The sequence below is a fragment of the Cladophialophora psammophila genome (assembly GCF_000585535.1).
Source record: "Cladophialophora psammophila CBS 110553 chromosome Unknown aczJe-supercont1.17, whole genome shotgun sequence".
Classification (NCBI taxonomy): domain Eukaryota; kingdom Fungi; phylum Ascomycota; class Eurotiomycetes; order Chaetothyriales; family Herpotrichiellaceae; genus Cladophialophora; species Cladophialophora psammophila.
Genome location: NW_006912938.1, coordinates 651,762 through 667,936, shown reverse-complemented (window position 1 = coordinate 667,936; position 16,175 = coordinate 651,762). Strand labels below are relative to the sequence as shown.

The following is a 16,175-nucleotide window of genomic DNA, read 5'->3' as shown; positions in this document are numbered from 1 at the left end:
TTGGTGGCAAGTGGACGTTCTCGTTGACAGAGTTGGAAGCAGTCAGTTGACGGCATGCCGGCTCTCAAATGAAAATCGAAGATCCAAAGAAGACCACGCGACTTACCAAGGAGGCAGAGCGCTGGGGCTAAGCCACCAGGTTGGAAAAATGGCTGCTGACGTGCGTCGAGGCAGATAGCAAGGCAGTATCCAAGCAGTTGAAGGAGCAGAGGCGTCGCACGTCTTGTCATGGCGTGTAGCGAAACCGACCTTGTCAGGGTCGCAAACGCTACATAGCACCCTGGCAATAGGACACTTTAATGTCTCCTGTGGCTTGTCTAAGCGGGCCCCGGTTGTGTCTAAGCTTGGGTCTTTTGTAGTCCTACCTTCATGAGCTAACAACTAGATTCCTTGAGAATGCGATGGTGAGAACGAAGATGCTTTGATGCAGGATATGCCGATGCAGGGCATGAGGACGGCGATAGATCGATGTCTAGGTCGTTTGGGTCTATCACCAACTAGCGTGAACCTTCGTCTGACGCCTGTACTGTGGATTCCGTCGCGAGGAATCCGAGCTGTTCGCGTGGGATCGGCTGGCCATGCCGACCGTGTTGGGGGCTGTTTCACGAAGCGCCGGCCCTGCAGAAGTGTGCATTAGCTGTTTTAGCAGTACATTAAGCGCGGTTTATGGATGAGTGAACATCGTTTCAACGGCATGTTGCAGAGCTTGCGATAATTGTGTACTCCACGCGATACTCACAGGCGCTGATGCAGGTAGCGTTGAATAACGCATAACTGGGAAGTTGCAGGGAGGGGTTGTGCCAGTTTTGACCCGCATCGGAAGAGTCTCTTTCCTCAGCTACTCCAGTTCGCTGGGTGGAGTGGGTTGTGTCGTTCCAAGGTGCTGGTGGTCGCGGCACGAGTTAGAGGGCTGACTTATCCTAAACTACACTACAGCATTTCTAGGCGATCTAATGAGAGAAATATAATAAGATTCGATTTGGTAGAAGTCCTGATAGAGTCTATACTCGTCCAGACTACTGGGTATAGTCCGATTAACTAGTCATCGTAATCGGGCCCGTACTTTCTTGCCTGGATGAGTGTTGATAGGCTTTAACGAGCCTAAAAACAATATTGAAATCGCGTTATTGCTATCCCCCTGGGCGGAAGGTCCTGAGGCTCCCGGCACGAGTGCAAAGGCCTGGCAAGGCTTGGGCAAGGCTTGGGCAAGGCTAGACCCCTTTTCATATGGGTCCGTCATTTGAAACTTCGGTGGAGCATATGTGGGAGATTGACTTCGACGCCACTTCGGCCCTCACTGCGCTTCTTCCTTCTTGCCTTCGCACCACTTGATGGCAGCAGAATCCTCGAAGAATGAGATAGCACTCGATCACAGTGAGCCTGCGGGCTCAACCACGGCACCATCACCTATTGCAGAGCCCATCCTGCCTCCGCCAGAACCGTGTGTCATCTGCCTCGACCACATCTCTGACAAAGCCATTGCCCTACCCTGCTGCCACGACCAATTTGATTTCCCGTGCTTGGGGACATGGCTGCAACGACAGCAAGTATGCCCACTGTGCAAGGGCCAAGTCACCGCGATCAGGTTCAATGTTGGCGACGGCGATAAGGAAAGGAGCCAAGTGTTCTATCTTCCTCCTGAAAATGCGCAAGCCGGCCGAAGTCCGAGTGGACTTGCCACCGCCGCTATTCGGCAGCGACGATTTAGACATGGCCGACCGTATACAAGAGGCGGGCACTACAATACCACAAGAGACGCGCGATCTGAAGCATCGAAAGACACCGCCCTCGAGTTTCGCAGACAGGTATACCGGCAGAGACTCTATTCACTCCATGTTGGCACGAATCGGATCTCGCGATATCGGAATGTCACACCTTCATCCTTTACAACAGACGAGCGCCTGACATCCCGAGCCCGGATGTGGATCAGACGTGAACTTCAGGTCTTCAGTTTCCTCACCCCTAACTCTACCCAACCTTCACGTCCTGGATCCACCGACCGCCGGGCCAGTAACGCTGATTTCCTACTCGAGTACATCGTTGGTATTTTGAAGTCGATTGATTTGAAAGGCAGCGCAGGACAAGCGGAGGAGTTGTTGAAAGATTTTCTGGGACGGGACAATGCTCGGTTGTTCTTGCATGAACTGGAGGCATGGGTGAGGAGTCCGTACGAGCATCTCAAGGATTGGGACAGGGCAGTGCAGTACGCGATGCCACCAGGGTTAGAGATGAACAACAATGGGCCGGCCAACGTTCGAAGCGAAACCATTCCCTGCCTGCGGACGAATGGGACGAGACCACCTAACAGTGCGGCCGGCGTGCCTCGTTGGTTCTCTGAAAGATTTGTGCTCGGAGACGAGGGGTCACGAGCGACACGAGCGTGAACACTTTCTTGCCCGGCTTGTGTCTGGCAAGACGAGTTTGTGGTGATGGAGCTGCGTGATGTGGAACGGGAGTTTGTCGTAAGGATCCCGTGAACAGTCCCGCGACAGCGATGAGAAATACATATATGATATAGATACGACCTCCAGCGATAGAAATACACAGTTTGCCCCCCCTTCGATTCTCTTTGGGCCTTGGATGGTCTTGTGCAAGACTTGTGACAGCAAACACTTGGATTTGATTTCCAATGTGTTGCATGGTATAGACTTGTCGACACCCCCCTCGAGTAGCTCCTGGCGGCCAAATCACATAAGCCCGCAGGATAAACGATGCCAAGTCCGCCACATTCGGACATGGCTCGGGCGGTCTTATTAATACCTTGTACTCGGTAGGTCTTTCCAAGTCTTTCTCTCCTCTCCATCAAGGAACAGGCTTGGCCATTATTAGAATTACCTATTACCTAGCAGTTACCTACCTACCGAGGTCGTCCTCGCTCCTCTGCCCTACTCATCTTTGTCTCAGTCCTCAGACCCGATACGTGAAAATGGCCTAGATTTCGTTCGAACTGTTTAAATGACGTTATTAGTAAGCGATTACATAGATAGTTTTAGTAATTACTTTGTCTTTTTAAATATTTATCGTTTAACCTTCCTAGATAAATAGCTAAGAGTCTTAGCAACACCTTAATTTTAAAAAGTTTTAGATTTTCTATAGATTATAACTATGTACTTTAATCGATTATATCTCTATCTATTATAACAAGGCAAAGTGGCTGTGCTGTGATGGGCTGTGCTGAGCCGGTAGAGCGGTGGCAGGGAGGGAAAGTTGTCTAGTCATATGTCAAACCTAAATGGGCTGGCAGGGGGAGCAATACAATTATCCCGGAGCCCTACAGAACAAACATAGCAAAGGGGCCAAGACGCTAAACGGGGGAGGGGACGTATAAAAGCCGCACCCTCTTCCCTTTTCTGCTCAAAGCCTCTTTAAGGCTTTGAGCCTTGTAGATACGCTGAGTACACGAAGGGAGCGGACGAGGGAGTGAGTGGACTAAATAGTTGTTAGCTGGAGAGTAAAGCGGCGGGTTATTAGTTAGCCGAATGGGCGCGAAGGACGATTATTCGGGGTTTATATATATATATATAATCCCCGAATAGTCGTCGCCCACCACTCTTTCGCTGACTCATCACCCGCCGCTTTGCTCTCGCGCCAACGACTATTTAGTCGACTCGCTCCTTCGTCCGCTCTCTTCTTCTCCCTTCCTCTCTTTCGCGCTCCCCTTCTGCTTCCTTCTGCTCCCTCACGGCTCTAGCCCGCTCCTGCCGTGCTCCCTCACGTGCCAGTGGGGCTCCCGTTCGGGCTCCAGTCTTATAGGCGCCAACGTTACGCACATCTAGCCTTATGGGAACTTTACCCCATCATATCTAGGATGGGCCGTTTCGGCCCTAATAAAAGGTGGGATCCCTAAGAGGATACCCTACTACGTTGCTAAATAGGGTCAACCGAATCTCTTAGTTCTGCATGACAATACGTCTCTTCCTCTTTTCCTTTTATTGTCGTCTCTTTATCCGAACTTCACGACGACATCAGTGGCTATCTTGACCACTCTGCGTCCACTCAGTCTGTGGCTTCGAACGTCAGGAAGATTCTCATCACCGTTGTGACAGCTGGACAATCTCTCCGGCTCACGGGGAGAGGTCAGGGCCAAGGCCTTGGATATTGATCGTCCCGTCAGACGAGCTTCTCCATATTGACCACAAGATATTCATCCAATCCAAATTTGAGAACTTGTAGGATCAGAAGCAGCTATAACGTTACTCTCGCCCGTTGATCCTCCCCCTCGTATTAAGCGAGATAATCCAGGTGGCGGTAACTTGACGCATCAATATTGACCCATTGGACAATGCCCAGCCTTGTCAAGCCTTGTCAAGCCTTGCCGCTTACTTTTTCCATCAATGATCGGTCTTTCCCCTTCGCCCTCATAACCATATGAAGCTCAAGACAAGTCTGAAGCATGGCACGACTAAAGTAAGAAGGAGGACGGTACCAAATATACTCCAAGGATCTGACTGGTCGCAGATGTTTTGTGAGCGACCAGGTGAGCGGTAACCCCGGAGAATCACTCCTCTTGACATATCGAGATTTCCAGAAGACATTAGGACCCAGAAAGCAGCGAAAGAGAATGCCAGGGATCCTATCAATTTGGCAGCAAAGCTGTGGCTCTCATGCGACCGGCTAATAGCAAGGACTCCCAGTCGTTGGGTTAGCAATACTTGTAGGCCGTAGATGAGAAACCCTTGGACGTATTTGGTGTGTAGAGAGGGCCTTTTTGACTTTTGCTTGGGTGTCGTCGATCCGTTCCTCTTGGATGCAACTCGAGGATCTGGAGCTTCGGTGGACGAGCTAGGTTTATCCGCATGTCCTGTTGTTATTGTTGCATCATCCGCCACCATGTCGTAGTCTGCGGATGAGGCATCTCCGGCCTCCAATGGTTCGTTTTCGATTTCTTTTGTGTCTGCGGAATCATCGGGGGGGAGCGGGAAGCTTTCAATCAAGGCCTGCATTCGGAAGTGGCAGGCATAGGCGAGAACGAAGATGAGAAGAGGATAGATGGTCGTGATCCACAGAGTGGGATTCTGAGAGTCATCAAGCCAGCTAGACAGAGCCATTGCTTGTACAAGGCCTATCGAGCGGGGATGGGAATTCGAAAGAATCATGAAAGGACAAAGGGAGGGAGGAGGGAGGCGAGGAGAGTCGACACCAACGACTTCATCCCACTTCCGCCAAGGAATTCGCATGCCTCATTTAACATTGGCACTGCCTGGGCCGTTCTCAACGGCTACCTGGGCTGCCTTTTGGCGCCGCGAAAGGCCCGAGTCAGCCTCAGCGACCCATTGGGTCGGCAGCAGCAAGCGCCTAAGCAAGGCCACTAACGCCTTGCAAGAGACGCCCCGGCCAAAATTTCCCCTTCTGTCCGTCGCTATAGCACACTGGCGATCCCCGCCTAGCGCGTCTCGCATGTCTCGCATCAGGTTCATGCCACATCCCGTTGACCGTGGCTCTATTGCCGTTGCCATTGCTGTTGCAGCCTGAATAGCTCAGGAGGTGAACCAAAATAAGCTACGAGGGTCGGCCAGGCAAGGGCCTCCTGGTCCTCCAAAACGCCCCTCAACGAACATATGCTGCCAACAGGGCTCCTTCAGTATACGACCTTCGTGGTAGAGGACATGGACCTCTCTGGCCGGAACTTCCACATCACGCACTCTGTCTCGCTGGAGAGAAACACTATTCTAGCCTTGTATATCATCCAGTTCCACGTCCGTCATGGATGGATGGTGTGGTTTAAACATGTTCTTTAACAATACCATCTGAGGTTGAGCACAGACGCTACAGATAGCCTTGGCCTCAGGGATAACTAGGCCGCCCTCCAAAGCCGCCGTACTTCGAAAGCCGCCGTACTTCGACACAACCACCACTTGAGACGTCTTTTTGTCGCGGTGGGGGGCCAGAACCGCATTGAGCTATCTTTAATGGAGACTACCAGCGCAAATTTTGAGGTATATAAAGCTGTCAACCGTTCAGTGATCAAACAAACCACTCGCATCAAGACACACAGCACACACAGCACACACAGCACACCCAGAAGAAGAATACCAAGAATCTACCAGCTCAGCCCAGATTGCGACTGTCCTTCCGGTTCTAACTAGCTATCTAGTTGGAATAAGACATGACGTTTTCCACACTTGTCCTAGTTTTATTTACTTGTCTGGCGTTGGGCACCGATGCATTCAAAGTTTCGTTCTACAAGAACACAAATTGCGCCGGCGAATTTCTCGGGACATGGGTTGGGGGAGAGGGACAAGGCTGCCGGCACGAATATGCGTATGCGCTCATGCAATCAAAGTGATGTATTGACTACTAACACATGATACTAGCGGCCTAGCTGAAGGCGTGGTTGTTGAGTCTACTGGTTCGGTCGACGACTCGACCATAGCGCAATTTTACAGCTCAGATGACTGCGCCCCAGGAACAGAGATCAGTCGGGCAAATGCTGGATGTATCACGGTGGACCAAAGCGTCGTCGGGTCATACAAGTCATTCCAGGTCGTACCCATCACCGCACCGGCATCATCTTCTTTATCTACACGCCGCTCCCCTAACCAGCGACGTTATCCTTTCCCACTTTCGCCTGAGCCTAGAGCGACTCTACCAACCTCACAAATATATCACGGGATGCAGGTATCATTCGACAACGCAGAATATAAACTGTATCAGATCTATGCCAACGCATATGTTGGCATTCTACCTGATGAGTGGGATGACTCCATCCATATTAGGAACGATACCAACTTGGCCCATTACAAGCTTATTCCAGGCCTTATGAGCAAGAGAGTCGACGAACGTGATTTGGCCGACGCTCTTTGCAATACATTCGCCTCATGTGTCTCTGCAGCAGCAGACGTAGGCGTTCAGATCAAAGATGCCCTCCCTCCGTTGATCGCTTCGCTGAAAACAGCAGCACAAGCACGTGGACAAAAGGTGTTTGAATTCTTGCAACAACCTTTCTTCACCCAAGTCGCAATCGGTGAGTTTTATTTACCAGCGCTCTTCTGTTCATCTAGCGATCGAATGAGGCCGTCTACTAACAGAGGGGAAATGCAGATACCGTTGCCGGGCTGATTCCTGGGGCCGTCGGAGGTGTCGTTCAAGCTGTCGTAGGAGCGCAGGTGGCAGGCAACACAAACAATGCCGCGGCTTGCTCTCAACAGAATGACCAAATCGACGCCCTTATATCGATCGTCAGTTCTCAGATATCTGCCCTGTCGGCGGCGTCGGCGAAGATCACTGCTCAAGAGAACGACGCCGGAGACGAGGTCTTCACTGTCACAGTGACCGTTACGGCGTGCGGCACGACTCTTGGATCGGCAGCCTGCGGCGCCACTGGCGGGTTCTGTCCTTCATAGGGGTGGGGTGTTGGTATTTGTCTCTATTTTGATAGCTTGACCGGTCCATGCGTCATTCCCATAACAGCACTGCTTTCACCGTCTTGCCGCTATGTATATCACGCGCCGCCTTCTCAATATCCCTTGCCGGGTATGTTCTGATCAATTAATCATAAGGAAACTTCCCCTCCTCATTGGCCTTGAGGAGCATAGGCAAAAATTCCTGTGGGTAGCAGTCTCCCTGGTTGCAGCCAACGTAAGTGCAGCCTGCCACGGATGATCACTAACTCGCTAGATAGGGCCGGTCGCCCTCCCCAAAGTAAACAAGGCCCGTCGGCGTGATTCAACGCCGGTGCACAATGCCTAATTTCATAATCGCTTAAGCCATTAAAGGTCGATGTCAACCATCCAATACATGGCTTTTTGGTGCTGAGATAACGAGCACAGGTTGTTGAAGAGAAACCGCACACTGTCAGGGGCAGGGGGGGTACTTCCAGAACACCTTAGCACCAGCAGGCCTTTGGTGTGACAGCCGACGCACGCAGGAAGGGTCGCGTTTGCTGACAGAGATTGAAGACTCCGAGAAGGTTCAGAGGCCGCTATCGACATCCGTAAGTATGGGCATACCTGGGTCTTCTGTACAGGAATCAAGGAGGTAAGTTGGAGGAGGCGAAAAACCAGGTAGCAGTGCCTTATGCATGGGTACGAGAAACGTCCAGTTCCGAGTACAAGTTTGTTCTGTACATTCCTGCGTCGAATGCGATTTCCGCACAAATACATTCAAAACACGAACCTGAAATCTGTTACGTTACAACAAGCTCAGTGGTGTTGAACGCTCCACGTGACCCAACTTGAGTGTTCGTCATCGCAACACCACACACCGACACCGACACTCTATACACACGATCAGCCTTGCTCAGCCTCGTCCAATTGGGCAGTGGGGGCGCCGTGGTCGGCGTGGTCGGTGGTGCTTTTCACCGACCTAGATTGTATATATATCTAGTCAGATTACTCACAGTCCACATAGGTAAGCAAGCAATGCAATTTTCGAGAAGTTGAGATTATTAGGAGCTTAGAGGAGTTTGCTGTAACCTTCTATCCGATCATGCGAGGGAAAGTGCACATCGTTCGTTCATTCAGTCACGACAGTGTTCTCAACCACATTTGAGGTGCCGGCTGATCATGCCATCCTCCCGCAGGCGGAGCATTCAAAGGGCCGTAACTTCAGTCTTCAGAGGTCACGGTAACTTCCAGCCCAAGAGAATGGTTTGAACTGGTCTTTCGATCCGAGTGATTAGTCGCTCTCTGTGAAGCTGGTGCGACGGAAAAGCAGTCCTAGATCGTGAGCGAATTAGCCCGGCTGTCGCGGGCCGCGGGATCCCAAGACGGCTCCTTCATAATGAGGACCCGTCAAATGCCATCAATCACCTAGGTGGCTTCGATTTGTGTGAGCTACACGGGCACTACCTCTGTGCACTCTGCAACAGGCCGTTGTCGATCCAATGCTTCATGCACTGCAATGGCTCAAAACGTTCGCTTGACAGAGCATTGCGATCGACTGTAATCGTCCTCCGTGAAGAGGAAAGACTCTTTCAATCTCTGCTGGAATTGTAGGTCACCGAAAGAGTATCGAATACCTATTGGTGGAGACTAGGCATAAGGTATTGTTGCCAGCTCATCGCAGGGGGTTCTTTTCCTTTCCTTATGCTTTGAGTCTTGGTTGCAGACGTACTGTCGAGGAACAACCTATTTGCTTAGCTATCTCAGATGAATCATTCCGCTCTGCCTATTTATATAGGCCTTGTTCCTAACACGCTTCCTTATTTTGCTCAATTAGATTCCTTGCTCTCTGTACAACATACAATTTCAACCATGCACCCTGTTGCACCGCTAGGCCCAAGCTTACAAGGAAATTTAGGCAACAGCGTATGGGCAGGGAATCTGCCAAGTTCCTGATGCCCATCTGAATCAGATGCATAGCCGAAAGGCAGGTATAGCCGATCGCAAGGGCCCAGATTAAGCCCCCGGTGTGTTTGCTCAGAAAGTGTTCAGGGAGCGCTCCTTGTGGCTCACCCAGTGCTCGGTCACGTGCCAGATTATAGCTGCCTCGCTCCCTTTCCTGAACGAAGATGGTAACGGATAAAGCATAGTTCGGAGTATATATAATATATATCTATATATCTTGTTTCGTTTCTTTCCTATTTGATCGGAATCCTTTGTAAATAAATATCTCCTGACCTTCACCTGATCTTCTATACCAAGCCCTTTAGCTCTTTTCATTCGACTCAAACCGGCACACTCAACTGTTCAATGTGATTTCTTGCAAAGATGCCCTCCCACACAACTAAAAATCTCGCCCTGGTCTTCACCAAAGTCCCCGACCGCAATCCCGTCCCTGGTGAACACATTGCTGTCAAAGATGTCGGCCCCTTCGACCTGGACCAACCACTTCCTTCCAATGGCCTGCTTCTAGAAACACTCTACGTGAGCTTCGACCCATACCTCCGGGGCCTCTTGCGGGATCCCTCGGTTAAGTCATACCTACCCGCCATTCCGCTGGGAAGTCCCATTGCCGCGGCAACTCTGTCGCGGGTCCTCCGCTCGAACCTCGAGGGCTATGCCGAGGGAGACGTGGTGAGGCTGTTGCTGCCCGTGCAGCAGTACAACGTGTACGTGGCAAAGCCGCCCAGGGAGGGCGAGGCGCAATGGGAGCGACCGTTCAAGATCCCCAACCCGGACGACCCCGGTCTCGACCTCCGACACTACCTGGGCGCTCTGGGCATGCCGGGCCTCACTGCGTACTCGTCGCTGTATGAGATTGGCAAGCCTAAGCGCGGAGAGATCATCGTCGTCACGTCCAGTGCGGGCGCCGTGGGGCAATTGGTCGGCCAGTTGGCGAAACAAGAGGGTCTGACCGTCTTTGGATCCGTGGGTAGCGACGACAAGTTAGATTTTATTGTTAACGAGCTCGGGTTCGACGGCGGGTGGAACTACAAAAAGGAGCCCAGTACCAAGGAGGTGATTGAGCGCCTGGTCCGCGAGTACAAGGAGAAGAAGGGGGAGAAAATGCCCGAAGAACTCGGCAATGGAGAGGGAGGCATCGATATCTTCTACGACAACGTCGGTGGCGAGCAGCTGGACGGTGCGATGGAGACGTTGAATCTGTTCGGACGGTGAGTACTCCTTGCAACCCCCTAAAAGATCCCATCCCTCCCCGTTTCGTTCATCAGAGGCAATTGACCGACTAACCATCTCCCCCACCACACAGCATCGTGGCATGCGGCCAAGTCTCACAATACAACCTACCGCCGTCGGAGCGGTACCCGATCCGTAACACGTTCCTGTGCGTGGTCAAGCGGCTGACCATGACGGGGTTCATGGTCGGCGACGCCAACATGGGGCCCAAGTACGCGAAAGCGCACCAAGAGAACGTGGCGCGGTGGTTGCGTGAGGGCAGGTTCAAGGCGAAGATCCACGAGGACGTCGGCATGGAGGCCGCCGCTGAGGCCTTCGCCGGTATGCTCGAGGGGCGGAATTTTGGAAAGGCCATCTTGAAGGTCAAGGTCTAGCGTCGAGCGAGCCTTGGGCTGAGACCTCAACCGGAGGGGAAGGGACGGCCTTGGGGATGATGGGGACAGGAAAATACTGCCCAAGTACTACGGTGTATATATGCATGGGCTGGTGGGCTCAAGGAGCTGTAGGTTCTGCAACTATGTAGACCAATGGCAACGAAATCTAGAGCTCTGTCCTCCTGTATCCATAAGGGATGCAATGAGAACGAAAGGATATCATTGAAGGGCTTGAGATGAAGAAAACCATGAATATGATGAGTCCACCTTGTTTCAACTTGATAATCCTTTTTTTTTCTTCTTCTGTGCGGATTATGCCATGTGCACTGTACAATACAAATCACTACCTAGCCCTCTAGAACCACCAGATCGCTGACCATTGATCAGAGACCCTTGTCAAAACACTTCGCCCCTTTTTCTCTCTCTGGTTTCTCGACTCGCTTCGCCCGCAAACCATACTTACGCATCATATCTTCTCCTAACCACACCACCTACTCCGTCTACTTGATCTCGTTCCACCTATGCCAGGTTCCGCGCCATATCATTCCTGATCCGATTATAATCCAACAAGCCTTCAATACTGCCCACCGCACTCACCGCAACGTCCTGGTCCCAAAGCTTCTTCTGGCAGAACCGCATCACATCATTTGCTGTAATTTGACCGATCACGCGCTCAATCTCCGCGGGATCCATTCTCCTGCCAGTCGTCACGATTTGTCGTCCGATATCCTCTGCCACGGCTGTTGTGCCGTCAAGGCTCAAGAGGATGGAGGCTTTGAGTTGCGCTTTGGCGCGCTCGGTCTCTGCTTCGGACACATTGAAGGAGAGGCGGGACCATTCCCGTAGGGTAAAGTGAACAAGGTCGTCGATTTGGGTCTTGTTCTCGGTGACGAGGTAGATTCCCCATAGCCTGCATTAGCCACGTAGAAAGTCATGGTTAGCCTCTTGACATTTGCAATCGCAAGATTAGTGGGGGGGGGGGGGTTGGGCACAGACAAAGACGTACCCAGTATCGCTGTAGCTGGTAGAGAAGCTCATGAAGCTATTGGCCAGGTTATTTGCATTCACAAAGGTGCTGAGTCTTGAGCCAAGGTACGGGGAATTGCCCATCGTCCGGTCCCAATTCCCCACGATCGCCTGGGTAACTAGAGCCGGGAAATACTCGTCGTCTTTCCAGGAAACACCTTCAACGGCAATGGCAATGTGTGCGGTGGGGATCGTGTCGTCCCTTATCCTGACTTCAGAGCCAATGAAGTTGGGTTTACGCTTCTGCTCGGCGGCAACTTCAGCGGCATAAGGTGTCGGCGGAGCGGATCTCAAGTGTCCGAAATGTTTCTCGGCGAGCTTGACCAATTCCTCATGAGGGATACCACCAGCGCCGACAAGGACCATACGGTCGGCGGTATAATTGGTGGTAATATAATCAACCAGATCCTGTCGAGAAATCGTCTCGATGTTCTCCTTGGGTCCGAGGATGGTGCGGCCAAGAGGTTGATGCATATAGGCTGTTGCATGCAAGTGGTCGAATACCACCTCCTCCAATTGCTTGTCGACTTCCTCTTGTTCCCTAAGAATTACATCTCTTTCGCGCTCGATGGCTGCAGGCTCGAGTTTTGAGTTTTGGAGGATGTCGGAAAGAATGTCGACGGTCTTGGGAACATCGGAGTTGAAGGATTTGGCGTAATAAACGGTATTTTCGCGCTGCCGGATTGGTTTAGTAACAGATGGAAGCTGAAGCGTAACCCTACGTACCGAAGTGTATGCGTTGAGGTGGCCACCCATGTTCTCAATCTCGAGCTCTAGTTGATGTTGGGTTCGTCTGCCAGTGCCCTGCAGCTCCATTTAGTCCCTGCGCTCGAGTCTTCTTGATTCACGGCTCACCTTGAAAGCAAGATGTTCTAAGAAATGTGCGGTTCCATTGGTCTTGTCTGTTTCCGCTCTGCTCCCGGCATCAATCCAAACACCGACAGTGGAGGTCTGGGCCCATGGCGAATGCTCGGTGGCGATCTAAGTGCCCCAGTCAGTTACCTCAAGCCAGTTAGCCGCAGGAGTCGAGAGTTGTACCGTCAGGCCGTTCGAAAGAGTGGTGCTTTCGGTTCTGGAGGGAGTGACAGGGTTGGCGTAGCGGCGGAGAGGAGACTGAATGGCATTGAGAGCTTGTCTGCTTCGAAGGGACCGCTGAAGATTCAGCGCCAGCCGCTGAGACGCCATTGCAGAGGGTTGATCAAGGGAGGGAGAGCGGTGGCAGCTACAGCTATTTGTCGTGGTAGAAATGAGCTTTGAACGCAGGCGACTTGTGGTGCTTGGAGTTTCTGGAGCTCAGATCTTCCCGAACAGGCGCTATACCTAAAAGGGACAGGATTCTTTACACGACAGCTCATTGGCCAGACCAAATCAGCTTCCAGTAATCAGTAGAGCAAATGGAGCATTCGAAAAGAAATTCTCAAAATTCATCCACTTTGCTATGAAATCGAACAGCTCGTGTTTCTTCGCACTTGTCCTATTGCTTACGTGAAATTCCACATGGCTTGCCCAGCATCCAGCGTCGTCCCCTCGAAATCGAAGAACGGCATGCCCAGCCCCAAAGCAGGATCTCCAAAATCAAAGGCAGTTGGATCCAGCGAGCCATAGTCAGGCACATCCGACTGCCCATTGGTGACCCTGCCCAGATTCACCGTCGTGTCGACCGGTTGACTCGGAGATGCTAATGGCTGACTCGAGCGCTCTCCATTGACCCTTACACGGTTCTTTGACCGTGCTGGCCCTCCCAAGCTCTCCGCCATCTTTTCGAGTCCCTCGGCCATTCTGTGGATCAAATGATCTTTACCAACGTCCGTCGACTTGAAATGTTGTGCCAGTGCATTGATGAGCCTTTGAAAGCGAACCGTGTCCAAGAACAGCTGCTCGCTATGCTTTGTTGCGATTTTCAGAAGAAACATGCATGCAAATGCGATCATGCCGTGGATATGGTGGGGAACATAGGCGATAGCTATTTGCGCATCTTTGTCATCTAGGAGAAGGTTGATGATGGCAGTCGCGGCAGCAACTGCGGCTGAAGCATTCTCCAAAAAGTGCTCGGGGATGACAGCCCCGGATTCAGGTAGTCCTCGAAGGACATATGATTGGAGATAGAGCTTGGCCCAGTGATAATGCATGACTGCACCCTTGTTGGGCCAATTGCCAATATATTGGCTTGGATCTGGATTGACGTCAGCACAGACCGAGGAGTCGCCAATTCAATCTGCTTACTATGCCTCGAGAACCTGGCAATCCAGTCGTCCAAATCACGCTCAAAGCCTGCAATCTTGGTTAGAGCAGAGACCGGCAACACCGAGCTTGTATCTTCGGGGCCTAGAGTCTCTCGTATTTGGTTCATCAGATACATCAGGCAGATTTGCCCCGCAATTCTGCGATCGGCATCTGTGGACAATGAGCACGCCAGGTAGGCCTCCCATCCAGTGATATAGCTTTCGTTGTCACGCATAATGGACGATCGGCCATAGAGGATAGACAAATGGTGGTCACATATATAGAGCAGATAAAGTACTCTGATGCCGTCCATGGCTTCCTGCAACTTTGTCGGGTCAGCCTTTTCCGGCGATCTCACAGACTCTGCTATTTCGTGATAGTACTGTCGAAGGTGAAATTCACTGGCACGGCGAATGGCATAGCCAGACAAGGTCCACGAGATATCGCTCAGCCAGTACGATCCAAGAACCAGGGCTCGCAGATACTCCATGTCGATTTTCCGTTCAAACATGGCATTAGCGACCAATCTCCTATACTCCTTGCTGCAAACCGAGTATAGGTGACCCAGCTTAGTGTCGTGAAGAGCCGCGACAGTAAGAACACACGCGGTCAACGTTGGCGAGCGGCGTCGGAAGGACTCCAAGTCGGAGTAGTCCGGACATATGTGCCAAATATAGGGGTCAAGCTTGCTGAGATAGTAATTGGCCAGGTGCTCTGCATCTTCTTGCTTCACCAGGCCCCTTGCAATAAAGTCAGTATCTCGCAGTTGTTTGCATATTCGTGACTGATCTTCCGTAATGTTCTCAGATGCTCTCAGAGATCGCATCCCGGTGATCTGATATAGCGATTCAATGGGCACATGTGACAGATTGTCGGCTACTGGCGTAACTTTGGGCGAATTGTCGAAAGACTGATCCTCATCGTCGGGATCATTACCTTGTTCTTCCTGGTCAAAGAAGATGGCAGGATCTTGGGTCGAAACGAGCATTTGCGGTAGAGACGGCAGCTGTAGTGTTCGAACAATTTCCTCGACGGCGGCGTACAGGGCCGTGACATCTTTTGTGACGGCGGCTTTCCATTTCGAATCCTCCGACATGAGGGTCTGCAGGCTTTTGTTGAGGCGACACGATAGCCCTCGTTCCTTGCATCGTTGACACGGCGGGTCTCCAATCATAATACACTTGATCTGCACAACACGTCTGTTCAGTTATCTCGAACCCTGAAGAACCTGTGAAGCCCTACTTTTTGCTTGCGGCATGCTGCGCACGCCTTGACCTTTCTCGATATCCCGGGCAACTTGGCGTCCGCCGCGGCTCCATTGGTGGTGGAATTGGTCCGTTGTGGACGGGACGGGGCTTTGGCAATGAGACTGGGCTCGTCAAAAGAATTGCGAGGTTTCTTTGGCGAGGCCGATTGCGCAGGAGAAGTATATGTATGAGGAGACGTCGTAGAGGTTGCTCTCTGTGGACTGGGACCCGGAGCAGAGCGTGGGGATGGCAGTTCGGCCTCTTGCCAACTCCGCTTGGACATTTTTCTTGGGGGGTGTAGGACGACGAACTAGGATGTAACAAAATATAGGATGGGAATGTAGTCAAGTATGGAGCGAGAGAAGTGGAAAGTCGTCTGCGAATGCGATATCCCTAACCAAGCACTGTCCAAAATGTCGCCATGAGATCAATGGCGCAGGGCCCGTACAAAAGACTGAGAATGAGTCGGAGGCGATTATAATGGCGGAGAGCAGAGCAGAGGCCATCGGTAAGAACAGGGACACCCAGGACATCCCAGGGTTTGGGTGAGGATACTTGCCCGCTTGGAGTTAGTCAGCCGCTGTCAATCAAAAAGTTGTGGGCGTGCTTGGGCGTGTTAGCGGCGAGCGGGCAAGGGCGGGCTGCCCAGTACGGAGTGCTCCAGGCCACCCTTGACCACCCTTGGCCACCTTGAGCAACTGAGGCATGCCGCTGCGGCCGCCCACTGTCAACCCAGCGAACCCCACAGCCCGCTGCTGACCAGCCCGCAACAACTCGGGGCAGAGTGC

The 16,175-nt window shown here is 51.9% G+C and overlaps 5 protein-coding genes across 5 annotated transcripts; 3 read left to right on the top strand and 2 right to left on the bottom strand.

Moving 5' to 3' along the window:
* Positions 1 to 1,331: 1,331 nt before the first annotated feature.
* Positions 1,332 to 2,384, top strand: A1O5_09852 (uncharacterized protein; the record flags this gene model as incomplete). Its single annotated transcript, XM_007750430.1, has 1 exon — positions 1,332 to 2,384. One exon carries the CDS (start codon positions 1,332 to 1,334, stop codon positions 2,382 to 2,384), a length of 1,053 nt encoding a protein of 350 aa, XP_007748620.1.
* Positions 2,385 to 6,612: 4,228 nt separating this feature from the next.
* Positions 6,613 to 7,343, top strand: A1O5_09851 (uncharacterized protein; the record flags this gene model as incomplete). The annotated part of the gene is made up of 2 exons (XM_007750429.1): positions 6,613 to 6,964; positions 7,042 to 7,343. 2 exons carry the CDS (start codon positions 6,613 to 6,615, stop codon positions 7,341 to 7,343), a joined length of 654 nt encoding a protein of 217 aa, XP_007748619.1.
* A 2,307-nt stretch (positions 7,344 to 9,650) lies between these two features.
* Positions 9,651 to 10,891, top strand: A1O5_09850 (uncharacterized protein; the record flags this gene model as incomplete). Its single annotated transcript, XM_007750428.1, has 2 exons — positions 9,651 to 10,495; positions 10,591 to 10,891. The coding sequence occupies 2 exons, from the start codon at positions 9,651 to 9,653 to the stop codon at positions 10,889 to 10,891; spliced, it is 1,146 nt and encodes a 381-aa protein (XP_007748618.1).
* Positions 10,892 to 11,410: 519 nt separating this feature from the next.
* A1O5_09849 (mitochondrial-processing peptidase subunit beta) lies at positions 11,411 to 13,102 on the bottom strand (the record flags this gene model as incomplete). Its single annotated transcript, XM_007750427.1, has 5 exons — positions 11,411 to 11,801; positions 11,898 to 12,592; positions 12,644 to 12,721; positions 12,773 to 12,898; positions 12,956 to 13,102. 5 exons carry the CDS (start codon positions 13,100 to 13,102, stop codon positions 11,411 to 11,413), a joined length of 1,437 nt encoding a protein of 478 aa, XP_007748617.1.
* A 296-nt stretch (positions 13,103 to 13,398) lies between these two features.
* Positions 13,399 to 15,670, bottom strand: A1O5_09848 (uncharacterized protein; the record flags this gene model as incomplete). The annotated part of the gene is made up of 3 exons (XM_007750426.1): positions 13,399 to 14,090; positions 14,141 to 15,326; positions 15,383 to 15,670. 3 exons carry the CDS (start codon positions 15,668 to 15,670, stop codon positions 13,399 to 13,401), a joined length of 2,166 nt encoding a protein of 721 aa, XP_007748616.1.
* Between the last annotated feature and the right edge of the window lie 505 nt (positions 15,671 to 16,175).